At 38.7% G+C, this 12,150-nt stretch overlaps 1 protein-coding gene across 1 annotated transcript in view; it reads right to left on the reverse strand.

Moving 5' to 3' along the window:
- Positions 1 to 1,176: 1,176 nt before the first annotated feature.
- The window catches only part of Stam (signal transducing adaptor molecule), a 64,059-nt gene continuing 53,085 nt past the window's right edge, over positions 1,177 to 12,150 (reverse strand). The window contains exons 13-14 of the mRNA XM_051205758.1: positions 7,156 to 7,331; positions 1,177 to 2,018 (exon numbers count right to left, since the gene is read on the reverse strand). Of these exons, the coding sequence (XP_051061715.1) occupies positions 1,751 to 2,018; positions 7,156 to 7,331 (444 nt within the window). The 3' untranslated portion in view covers positions 1,177 to 1,750. The remainder of the gene's footprint in view (positions 2,019 to 7,155; positions 7,332 to 12,150) is intronic.

Below are 12,150 nucleotides of genomic sequence, written 5' to 3' on the forward strand. Positions count from 1 at the left end.
ATTTTGTTGATATTTTAACATGAAGATATCAAAAATTAAAATGGGAATATAGCTGTAAATAGGAACTTATTAAAATAAAAAGAAAATATGACTCAGAGGAAAGTATATCACAAACCATATTTAAATTGGAACAAAAGATTATAATCTAACTGCTAGCAAGGTTTTATTAAAAATATTTAAACTGTGACATGTATATTAAAATTTCAACTTTACTACTTGATAGAGACATACTTTAAACTCAAGTAAACTTAAGGGTGAAAAGGGGCTTTAAATATGAACCTGTGAATTAATCACCCTTAAGATTATCTGCCGAAGCTGAAGCCACTTTCAGAAAGGAAACAGACAAGTCTTGGAAATGCAAATGTAATCTGCATTGGCAGGAGGAAAATGCAGGTCTATTAGTTAAACATGATACCTAAATTTTAGGTTATTTAAACACTGGTATAGTACAACCAGAGAAATTATAAATATGCATGACTAAAATGTCAGTGGAAAACCTTTTTGTATGGATTAAAATTACTTAAATTCATTAAAATTACTACTAAATAAGAAGCAAAAATAATCCCAAAAGAACCACAAATGAGACAGAGAAGAAAAAGCTCCAGTTTGAAACTTAACAATAAATACATAAACTATTAAACATAATGAGGAATATAAATTAACTTTCAAACACCTACTTATAGCCATTTTAATGAGAATTGAAAGATACAATGTGTGAGACATTTTTAAAAACTAGTGGGGTAAAACAAATGAATCAAATTTTGTTTATATTTTAAAAATCACAAGAGACTCTGAAAATGTAGTGTTAGTTCGTTTTTGTTTTGTTTTTTGTTTTTTTTTGTTTTGTTTTGTTTTTTTTCCCAGTTGAAAAGTTTCTATGATTGCCTCTATCTTTGGTGTCACTGCTACCAACAAACACAGGATACAACTTTCAAACCTAATAACCACTTCAACTAGAGAAACATAAATCAACATTACTTTTTTAAGAGTAAGATATAAAGACTAATTTTTGTCTCATGGTCCACAATACCTGGAACATCATGCCAAAATACAAAGGTTTAAAGGGAACATTATTCTCCTCTAACTGCACCAAAAAATGTGGCTACTGTATGCTGGTGTGATGACAGCCAGTAGTGGGGAGAAGCTACAGGAAGATATGACACATGTAGATCTTGCTCACAATTAGTAAAAGAAAGGTAAATTTAATGTGACACTACAACAGGACAACAATGCCTTCGGGACAATGTGCTACAACTTGGTTCTCTTGCAGCTTAAAAAAGATAGTGTACTGATCTTAAATTTACACAAAACATTAGCAAACATGGTAGTTGTTCATGATTAAAATAAAACAGCAATGTAAATTTAACACAGTGTTAAATATATTCACATGATCACCATTGTAATTCAAATGGTCACTAATGAAGTTATATGTCAATATATGTACACAACATTTGCCACAGCAGTTTTTGAACTTTTGAGTGTTGCAGACCAGGCAATTTTACAAGACAATCATCTTGTAACAATTCTTCATATTATGAAAGGAAATAATAAGTAGTTTCATTCCTCTGGGGGAGTAGCAGACCTCTAAAAAGTGCAAACCGAAGACAGTTCTACCTTCTTGAGCATTTGAACTTGTTGGCCAAGACAGATTCCTATAAGCTGAGGAAAACAAATCTTAGGATGTTAACGAATCTCCTAACATTGTCAATGGCATTTAGCAGAAATGTGTCACCAAGAGGAACGTCAGGTCCTATAGTAGAGCCTTCTGAGAATATGCTTGTTGTGGCTGAGGTGGCTGTTGGCTGCCTCCTGCTTGAGGCAGGGTTGATGATGTTAAAGTATAGTTTGGCACCTGGGATATATTAGGTCCTGCATTCTGGTATATGGTGACATCAGCAGGCACAGGTACAGCGGCAGGTATAGGTACAGGTACAGGTACAGCAGCAGCAGCAGCAGCAGGACTATATATTGAAGCCTGACTGGGATAGGAGTTTCCTTGAACAGAACTAACCATTGCACTGTGAAGGGAGGAAAACATTTAATTAGCTAAACTAAATAATGAATTGTGCACCCATTCAAATATGAACAGGAAAACTATTAAACATCCATTTACATTCATTTCACCATTTATTAAATATACACAAAATGTCAAACTCTGTTATTTAAGTACTGGAATGCTATGAAGGAAGAAAAAATAAGTGTCTACTATTAGATAGCTCACATTTTGGTAAGAAAAAAAAAAGACAGTTAATAAATACAGAGTATGCCAATAGTTAAAATCCCAATGAAGAAAAGCAGAGCATGGCAAATAGTACCAGAAGTACCTGGAACAAAGAATTCTCATTTATGTAGCATGGTAGAGGGCGGCCTTTCAGATACAGCTTCATGCAAGGAAACCAGAAGAACCATTAATAGCAGTCTAGAAAAGCACACATTAGGCTAAGAATTCTAAGAAGCCTTTGAGGTTTTAGAATTAGGTATGTTCAAGGAATGGAAAGTAGGCCAAGGCAATTGTAACAGAGAGAGCAAAAAGCACAAGTGGTATAAGACATAAAGTGAGTTAAGGAGAGGCTGCAAGAGATTAAGTGAGTACCTTAAAAGCCACAGGGCTATGCTTGTGAATAAAGTGAAATACACACTTGTTGGTTTTTGAGGAGAAAGGTAATGAGATATGACTTGTATTTTGACAGGCTAACATGGGAACTAGAACAGATGTTATAGCTGGCAGGTACCCAGAGCTATAGTAGAGACATAAGAGAAGGGTCACATCCTACTCTGAAGAAAGTGCCATTGAAATCTGATAATACAACAAGTAGTCTAGAATGTCTGGTTTTATAACTCATAAAAATAACTGCAATGGCAACTTACTAAAAGGAGAAAACTACACATGGGACTATAGTTGACTGCAACAAGAGAAGCATGGACAAGGAAAAAAATGGTTTTGGACACTGTGAGATGTCTAGAAGACATAAGAAAACAATGCACGTGAAGTCTGGAGTCCCAAGGGAGCGGAGTCAAAACAAACACTAAGCTTTCATCCTGAGGGCTTTAGGAAATGACTGAACAGAACAGAGCAGTCCATACAATGAGCCCTAGACTTCTTAATGTAAAGTTGCATTTGGCAAGGGCAAATGAGGAACAGTAATACAAAAAGGAAAACAAAGTGACAGTGGACTGAAACACATTGAAGACAGGGAAGGGAATGAATGGCAAAGCAGGGTAGAAAACTTATGAAATGACCACCAGATCTGGCAATATGGACATCAACAGCATCTTGACAGACAAGTTTCAATGAACTAGTGAGATAAAAGCATGATCATCTCTATTTCCCTAAAAGCATAGCATTAAGAACAGCATCTCATACACAGCAACTACCAGCACATCTATCAGCTACCTGTGACTGTACCTGTTCACCCTAACCTAACGTCACATGCAATGAAAATCAATGCTGCCTCTGAAGAACAACTGTGCATTTTACAGGTGCTTTCTGTAGGACATGCCCTTTAAATGTTTGCCCTTCTTGGCCTGGCTCCTATCTGTTCTCTAGTCAGTTCTTAGTTTGGCTTCATTTTCTCTATGACACTTTTGCCTTTCATTGTCTCTATCTGTTGCGCCTGGATGCCATCAGAATCTACTTGTACATCTTGTCATTATTTCTTCTGGTGGCTGCCATTTTTATGTATGTACTATAAAACTATGGCAGCTTTAAGAGCTAGAACTGAGTTTCTTTCACCTTTTTAAAAGCCATCTTTGCAGGACCTAATTTTATACCATGAACTCAGTGAATATGTAATATTTAAATGTTAAAAGTGTTAATGATGACAATATCAAATACTAGATTACGATAGAGGTGGATTGCTGTTTTTCAACTCCATGAAATACTATCACAAAAATGCTAAAGTAATATGAGTAGATTATAATATATTTATACATGTATAAAGACAAGGCTCACAACCAAAAACATGTATAAAGACAACTGTGTACTTACAAGGATAAATAAAGGAGAGCAAATGAAGGATTAACAACAAAAACAAAACAAAACAAAACAAACAAACAAACAAAAAACAAAATGGAGAAAGAAAGCAAGGCCCAGAGTGTAACGAGTACGGTTTTTCCGCCCGCCGCCGAGTCTTGTCCTGCCGCCGCGTCAGCCCCAATTAATAACTGAGACTCTGTATTTGATATTATGCTGTTGGCCAGGTGCTAGTTTCTAATTGGCTAGCTCTGTCTTAATTATTTACCCATTTCGGTTGATCTATGTATTTCTCTTACCGGGGAGCCGGCCAGTGATGGGGGGGGCGATTATGTATAACGTCCCCCCGGTAAAAAAACCCGGGGGGGCAAGGGGGGGGGGGGGGGGGGGGGGGGGGGGGAGGGGGGGGGGGGGGGGGGGGGGGGGGGGGGGGGGGGGGGGGGGGGGGCCCCCGGGAGGGAGCGGGGGGGGGGGGGCGGGGGGGGGAAAAAAAAGCCCGGCCAGCATATTGCTTTCTCCAGACTCTCCATCTTGACTCCTCCTTACTACTTCCTCCTTGTCTCCTAGTCCCTCCTATCTTCCTTTCCTATTGACCAACAGTGCTTTATTATTAACCAGTATGAGAAACATATATACATAATGACATCTCCCATCACCAGAGTGAGTTAGCCTGACCTTTCCAGGCCATAAGCATTTTTCCTGATTGACAGGAAGGTTTTTTTAGTCCTCTTGAACAAGCATCTAGGAGGCTACTTCTTTTGTTTTTAACAATATACAACGTACACACACACACACACACTATCATATATCCCTCTTTCCTCCTTCTAGCCCCTCCCATGCATCCTGCATCCTACTCTCAAATTGGTAGCTTTTATTTCTCTGATTATTGTTACATACTTACGTGTGTGTGACATGTATACGTATGTACAAATACATAAATACATTCTGCTGAGTCCATTTTTGTTTGTATGTATATAGTTTCGGGGCTGACAACTTTGTACTGGAGAAACAAGAAGGAAATGCACAAGATGCCATTTCTTACTCCTTCACACAGTTTAGTTTTAGAATTAAGAGCTTTCCAGACATCTGTCCCCTAAGCCATTTGGGGACAACTTAGTGATAACTTAGGAGGTGGTACTCATGCAGGTTCCAAAAGCTACCCATAGTGGGGTCAGTATTTTGAGAGGAGAGTAAGTGATGAAGTCACCATAACTTGTGGATCTATTTATCAATTATTTTATCTGTTGAACAGATGCTTATGAATTTAATAAGATGAGGCACAAAAAAACTGGTAGTAGAACACTTGCTTACATAAATAAGGTCATAAGTTTGATCCCCAGCACTGTGAAGAATATGTGTGGCTGGAGGAGTGGGACACAGACAAAAACAATTACTTTAAAGTGACTGATATGAGGTTCTTTCAATGTGAAATGGGGTGGACAAGAAAGGTCTCACTGCAAGAAGAGAATCTTTGATACCAAAGTCAGAAAAAAATGGTAAATTTAAAAAATGATAAAAAGATGAAAATAATAAAGAGAAATTAACTTTAAAAGCATCCATTCCACAGAAAGCCTTCAATAATATTAGCTCCTTGAAATGACTGATAAATTCAACAGACCTGGAAGCACTTACGAAGAAAAGCAAAATCAATCAAAAATGAAAAAGAAAACTTAGTGAACATATGCTAAACACTTCCTATACAAACGATTCAGTTTCTTAGTTTCAAGATACTGTCTAGTTGTAGGAAATATATAAAATATACAATTTAGTTTGTAATAAATTAGAAATATTGGTATGTACCCACTGCATTAAGGTACCTCAAGCTTTAAGGAAGTTTTCTAAGAAAATAGATCCAAGTTGTATCTTTCCAAGAAGTAAAAAACAGTACAGATGTTCCGTAACTATAACCAACAAAAATATGGTAGTACAGCATGTAATGAATGACACCTGAGGCAGGAACACAAGGGAAGGGTTAAAAACCTGGAATGTACTGGAGCATGCTGTTGGTACTGAGTTACTAAGAAATTAAAAGTGGATTGCAGGTTCAGAGAGAGAGAGGTACACACCTGGAGAAAATGAGGAGGGCTGCAGAATGAATGAACCAGAGTCTTAGCTGGTAAGAAACTCGTCTTTATGTAGTAATTGGGAAGACTGCTTCATAATGAATAAAAAGCTGTGTAGTCACAGTGATTAGGTAAGAAATTATTAGTATTCAACTGTAACCATGACATTAATGGGAAAAATTTACTTTGGAGATTAGTAAATAATTATATATTGTCATGATAAACATAAAATGCAGAGGATAAATAAGAAAATAGAGTTTGAATGACCTATAGGGTTTAGCAAATTTATTTTGGAGATTAGTAAATAATAATACATTAGTTGTCATGATACACAGACAATTCAGAGATAAGAAACAGAAGTTTGTGTGAACTACAGGGTTTAGCTTTTGCTAACAGGTAGACAGCAGAATTGTGAACAGAGATGAGAAGTATAACAGAAAAGAGAAACAACTAGCATTTACAGGACATTTAGTATGCCCAGAGCATATTAATGTTAAACATACACCCATTACCATTCCAAATGTGCTACTCTGTGAGAAAGGAATTTCAGTATGCAGGTTAAGTGATAATCTTTGAAGCCAGAATGCCTGGTTTTGGATCTTAGCTAAGTGAGACCTTAGTCCACAATCTCAGTTCCCTATCAGCAAAATGGAGGTGCCAATGTAAGTCAGTCAGTATGTGCTAAACAGTCAGCATGGCCCTGGATCTGCACGATACATAGCTTGTGACTTTTAGGCTTCATTACCTTCCTTAAAGTCACTTTAGCACCCTGAACATGACAACATAACTTTTTAAAAGCTCACACACTCTTTGGGAATGGATGCTACAGTGATGAGGTACATACAGGAGCATTTGCAGACACTTCTGCTTTTTGGAAAATGTGCCTGTGCTACCAAGAAACACTGTGCTTGTGAACTCTTAAAGTTCCTTATTCAAGCCTCCTTATTTCAAGGAAAAGAATTAGGCTGGGTTCTTGCAAAACATACTCCAAAATACAGATGGGACAGTCTGAACAGCAATGCCTACTCCCAGTTTTTCTTATCCAGGTTTTGCTTATACATCACTGCAACAAATTAATGAATTTTAACATTAACCCCAAATAAACAATAAGGAGATTACTTTGGGTAAGAAGCCTGGGTTTGCTGGCTAGGAAGAGCCGAGTTTGCAGAGGGTGGAACTGCTCCTTGGCTGATGGAGGATAGCTGCTCTGGGGGCAGACTGTAGCTCTGGAGATGGTTCATCTGTGCACTCCCTGTAACCAGGTAGGTACCACTTTGAGTCGGTCCTGGATATACCTACAAAAGATGACAGGGAAACATTCCATTATACAACTTTAATGCCTATTCCAAACTTACTCAGCAGAGGCATTCAGTTACAAAAACAGCAAACACTGTTCCTTTAGAACTTCTTTTAAGTGTTATTGCTATCAGTTGGAATTTTATGAAAAACACTTTTTAGCAGACTGATGGTTTTATAATCTTTTTGAAAGTGAGTGTTTGCAGGAACGTGTGTGCATGTATGCGGTATGTGGGAGTATGAAAGGCTGATGTCAGGTGTTTTCCTGGACAATTTTCCACCCTCTATTCAGCCAGAGTCTCTCACTTGACCCAAACTCACTATCAGGCTACTATAGCTAGCCAGCTTGCTTTATGGATCCCTTCTGTATTTCAATATGCTAGGATTATCATGCCCAATCAGCATTACAAGAGAGCTGGGAATCCAAGCACTTTACCCACTGAGCCACTTGCCTATTCCAAATTTTTATTTTACATGAACAGATTTCACTTTTACATAGAAGCAGTAACAAAATATATCTTATATGAATATAACTTCTATAATAATATAACTCATGATATATTTTCCATGTTGGTCTGTCAAAGGGTGTTTTTTATTGCAATTTTGGTTTGTTTGTCTGTCTGTTGGGGAATTGGGGTGTGCAAGTGGGGAGAATCTAGGGAAGAGAAAACCACGATCAATATACTGCATAAAAAAGTTTTAATTAATATATATAAATTCATGAATCCCAACACTTTGGAAGTGTACTTGAATTCACTATTTTATAGCCCCAGACTGTTGTGGATATAAGCTTCTGTCCCACCCAGTCCCAAATAAACACACTGAGGTTTATATTAATTATAAGCTGTTTGACTGATGGCTTAGGCTTCTTACTGGCTAGCTCTCTCTTAATTATTAACCCATCACTATCAGTCCATATACTTTCACATGGCCTTATCTTACTGGAGAATGCCCAGGCAGCCTACCATCCCAGTAGCTACATGGCATCCCTGGGTGCTCCTTTCTATGTCCCTCTTCCCAGAATTCTCCTAGTCTAGTCCCACCTATCTTCCTGCCTGGCTGTGTCCTGCTTGTCCATTGGCTAAAACAGCTTTATTCATCAATCAATAAGATAAACATATTCACAGCACCCATAAGGACCTCCCCCATCAAACTGTATTTATAATTCACATTTTCTGAACTGTAATTTAATAAATTGAGAACACACTAACTTCTGAAGATGAGGGGAGGGGGGTCAATAAATTTTCTTATAAGATCCAGATAGCCTGTTTTAAGTATTATATTCTATAGGTTTAGAAGAACAAATCTACAAAGCAGAAATAAATGGGGTGCTGTGAGTCAAATGGAGGGGTTGTGTCTATCTATACAAAAACAGGTAGCAGGCTGGGTTTGTTTGCCAATTCTTATCTAAAAGTTGTTCTTTGTTGTTATTGCATTTAAATTTAAGGAGACAGAAGTCCTTTTCTTTCTGAAGGTTGGTTGTTAACTCTAACTAGCTTGGTATAGCCTCACTATGTGGTCCAAGCTGGCCTTCGACATGAAGCAACCCTCCTGTCTTGCCTCTTCTTGCATGCTGGGATTTACAGGCATTCACTGATAGATGCTCAGCCAACCTCTTTAGCAACCAGGTTACCAGCATGAGCCACCATGATTCACTGAAAAGTCTCAAACATTCTGTCTTAAAACATTTTATTGTTTTTTAGTTACTGTCAAAGTCTGTTCATATATTTGAAAAGACATTCTACTGTCTACATTGTAATATTGTTCTCATGTGCTAAGAGAACTAACATAATCACCAAGAAACCAATCCCCCTCTATTTCTTTAAATGTAACAAATACACATCATAAGTCCAAAAGTCTTCATTATAAGCATAGCTACACTAGTTCTCATGGCTACATGTTATTATTCTTCGCAAATTCAATGTGAAAGACTGTTTAACTCGAGTTTCCAGTGAGATCCCACTACCCTGCAAAACCTTCTCAAGTTCCAGCCCAGCCCTCGTCCTCTTCTGCCGGCTATTGGCCAGAGGTGAGTCTGGGCCCAATCGGGGCTGCCTGTCCCCTTCAACCTCTTTACCCCCCCCCCCGCCTGAACTCCCTGGATTGGCCCCTGATCCTGCTGCTCCTGTCTCCGGTCCCCTTTGAGAGCACCCTTGGAGCTCTGATACACCCCCACCCATCCCAACCTCCAGCCTACCCCCCCACCCTGTACCCTACCCCACCTACGGTCCTGCCGCCTGGTTGAGCACTGGGACAGAGGGTGGAGCCAACAGTCCACCCTACTGGAGACCTCTCGGAGCAACTCCGAACAAAGGAGACCTGACTATCCACGTGGGACCACCTGTAATTTCCACCGGCTTGGTCCCTGACCCCGCCTCCAGTCCTCTGCTGGAGTCCCAGGCCCCTCCCAGAGATCCGCCATCTCTGCGGGTCCACTTGGAGTTCCTGCAGGCAAGATCCTTGACCCCCAAACCGGGCCCTGCCAAAGAACGAGGTCTCAGCTGGAGAGCGCCAGTTTCCAGTGAGATCCCACTACCCTGCAAAACCTTCTCAAGTTCCAGTCCAGCCCTCGCCCCTTCTCCCGGCAGGCCAGAGAGAAGCCTAGAGAGCTTGGACCACAACAGAGATACAGACATTGAATCTTTGATCCACATAAGCCCATCTGGGAAGGACCATAGAGAGAGGGAAGAGACACCACCAACACCCAGGAAGAAACTATGGGAAGAAGGCAATACAAGAGAACACCTAACAACAGAAAGACAAACATGACACCACCAGAATCTAGGGAATCTACACCAACAAAAAAAAAAAAATAGAATGGAAAAAAAAAAAAGAGGAAGAGAAGGGTATGAATTAAAAAAAAAAATAAAAAAATGATAGAGGCCCTCAAAGAAGATATGAGAAAATCCCTTAAAGAAATAGAGGAAAAACAAACAAAAAGTGGAAGAAATGAACAAATTCCTTAAGGAAAGTAAGCCAAGAAAAAAAACAATTAACCAGGTGAAGGAAACGGTTCAAGATTTGAAAACCGAAATTGAGAAAATAAAGGCAACACAAATGGAAGGAAAGCTGGAAATTGAAAAGCTGGGCAAAAAATGGAAACAACGGACACAAGCATAACCAATAGAATTCAAGAGATGGAAGAGAGAATCTCAGGCGCAGAAGATAAACTAGAAGAAATAGATTCATCGACCAAAGAAAACCATAAATCCAACAAATCCTTAACACACAATATCCAGGAAATGTGGGAACCATGAAAAGGCCAAACCTAAGAATAATAGGCATAGAGGAAGGTGAGGAGGCCCAGCTCAAAGGTGCTGAAAACATATTCAACAAAATCATCGAGGAAAACTTTCCAAATCTGAAAAAGAAAAAGCCCATGAAAGTACAAGAAGCATACCGAACCCCAAATAGGCTGGACCAAAGAAAAAGACCCTCGACATATAATAATCAAAACACCTAGCATACAGAATAAAGAAAAAATATTAAGAGCAGCGAAGGAAAAAGGACAGGTAACATATAAAGGCAGACCTATCAAAATTACACCTGACTTCTCCATGGAAACCCCAAGGCCAGAAGGTCCTGGATAGATGTTCTAAAAGTATTAAGAGAACACGGATGCCAGCCTAGGCTACTATATCCAGCAAAACTCTCAGTCAATATAGATGGAGAGAACAAGATATTCAATGACAAAACCAGATTTTCCCAATATGTATCTACAAATCCAGCCCTACAGAAAGTATTGGAAGGAAAATTCCAACCCAAGGAAGGTAATAGAAAAAAATGTAGGCAACAGATAATCCAACTACACCAGAAACCTAGGGTGAAGCAGAACAAATATATTCACAATACCACTGCCAACAACAAACCTAAATCAAACAACCATCAACAATCAATGGTCCTTACTCACCCTCAACATTAATGGTCTTAACTCACCTATAAAAAGACACAGATTAACAGAATGGATACGAAGACAGAATCCATCCTTCTGCTAAAGCATACAAAAAACACATCTTAGCTAAAAAGATAGACATTACCTCAGGGTAAAGGGTTGGGAAAAGATTTTCCAATCAAATGGAAATAAGAAGCAAGCAGGGAGCCATCCTAATATCTAACAAGCTAGACTTCAAACCAAAACTAGTCAAAAGAGATGAAGATGGTCATTTCATATTCATCTCAGGAGAAATCCATCAACACAAAGTCTCAATTCTGAACATCTATGCCCCTAATACAAAGCCACCCACATTCGTAAAAGAAACACTACTAAAACTCAAAGCTCATATAAAACCTCACACACTTATAGTGGGAGACTTCAATACACACTCTCAACACTAGACAGGAACACAAATCAGAAACTCAACAAAGAAACAAAAGAATTAACAGAAGTTATGTCTCAACTGGGGCTAACAGACATCTATAGAACATTCCATCCAAAGACAAAAGATATTATTTTTTTTTTTCTACATGGAACCTTCTAAAATCGACCACATACTAGGAGACATAACAAACCTCAACAGATACAAGAGAATAGAAATAGTCCCCTGTATCTTATCGGACCACCATGCTTTAAAATTGGAATTCAACAACAATACAAATAGCAGAAAACCTGCAAACTCATGGAAACTGAACAATGTGCAATTGCACCACTCTGGGTCAAAGAAGAAATAAAGAAAGAAATTAAAGACTTTCTAATATTCAACGAGAATGAGGAAAAAAAATACCCGAATTATGGGACACCTTGAAAGCAGTGCTACGAGGGAAGTTCATTGCACTAAGTGCCCATATGAAGAAAAACAGAGGATAGTCACATAAATGAAT

Source organism: Phodopus roborovskii, unplaced genomic scaffold (assembly GCF_943737965.1).
Source record: "Phodopus roborovskii unplaced genomic scaffold, PHOROB, whole genome shotgun sequence".
Lineage (NCBI taxonomy): Eukaryota > Metazoa > Chordata > Mammalia > Rodentia > Cricetidae > Phodopus > Phodopus roborovskii.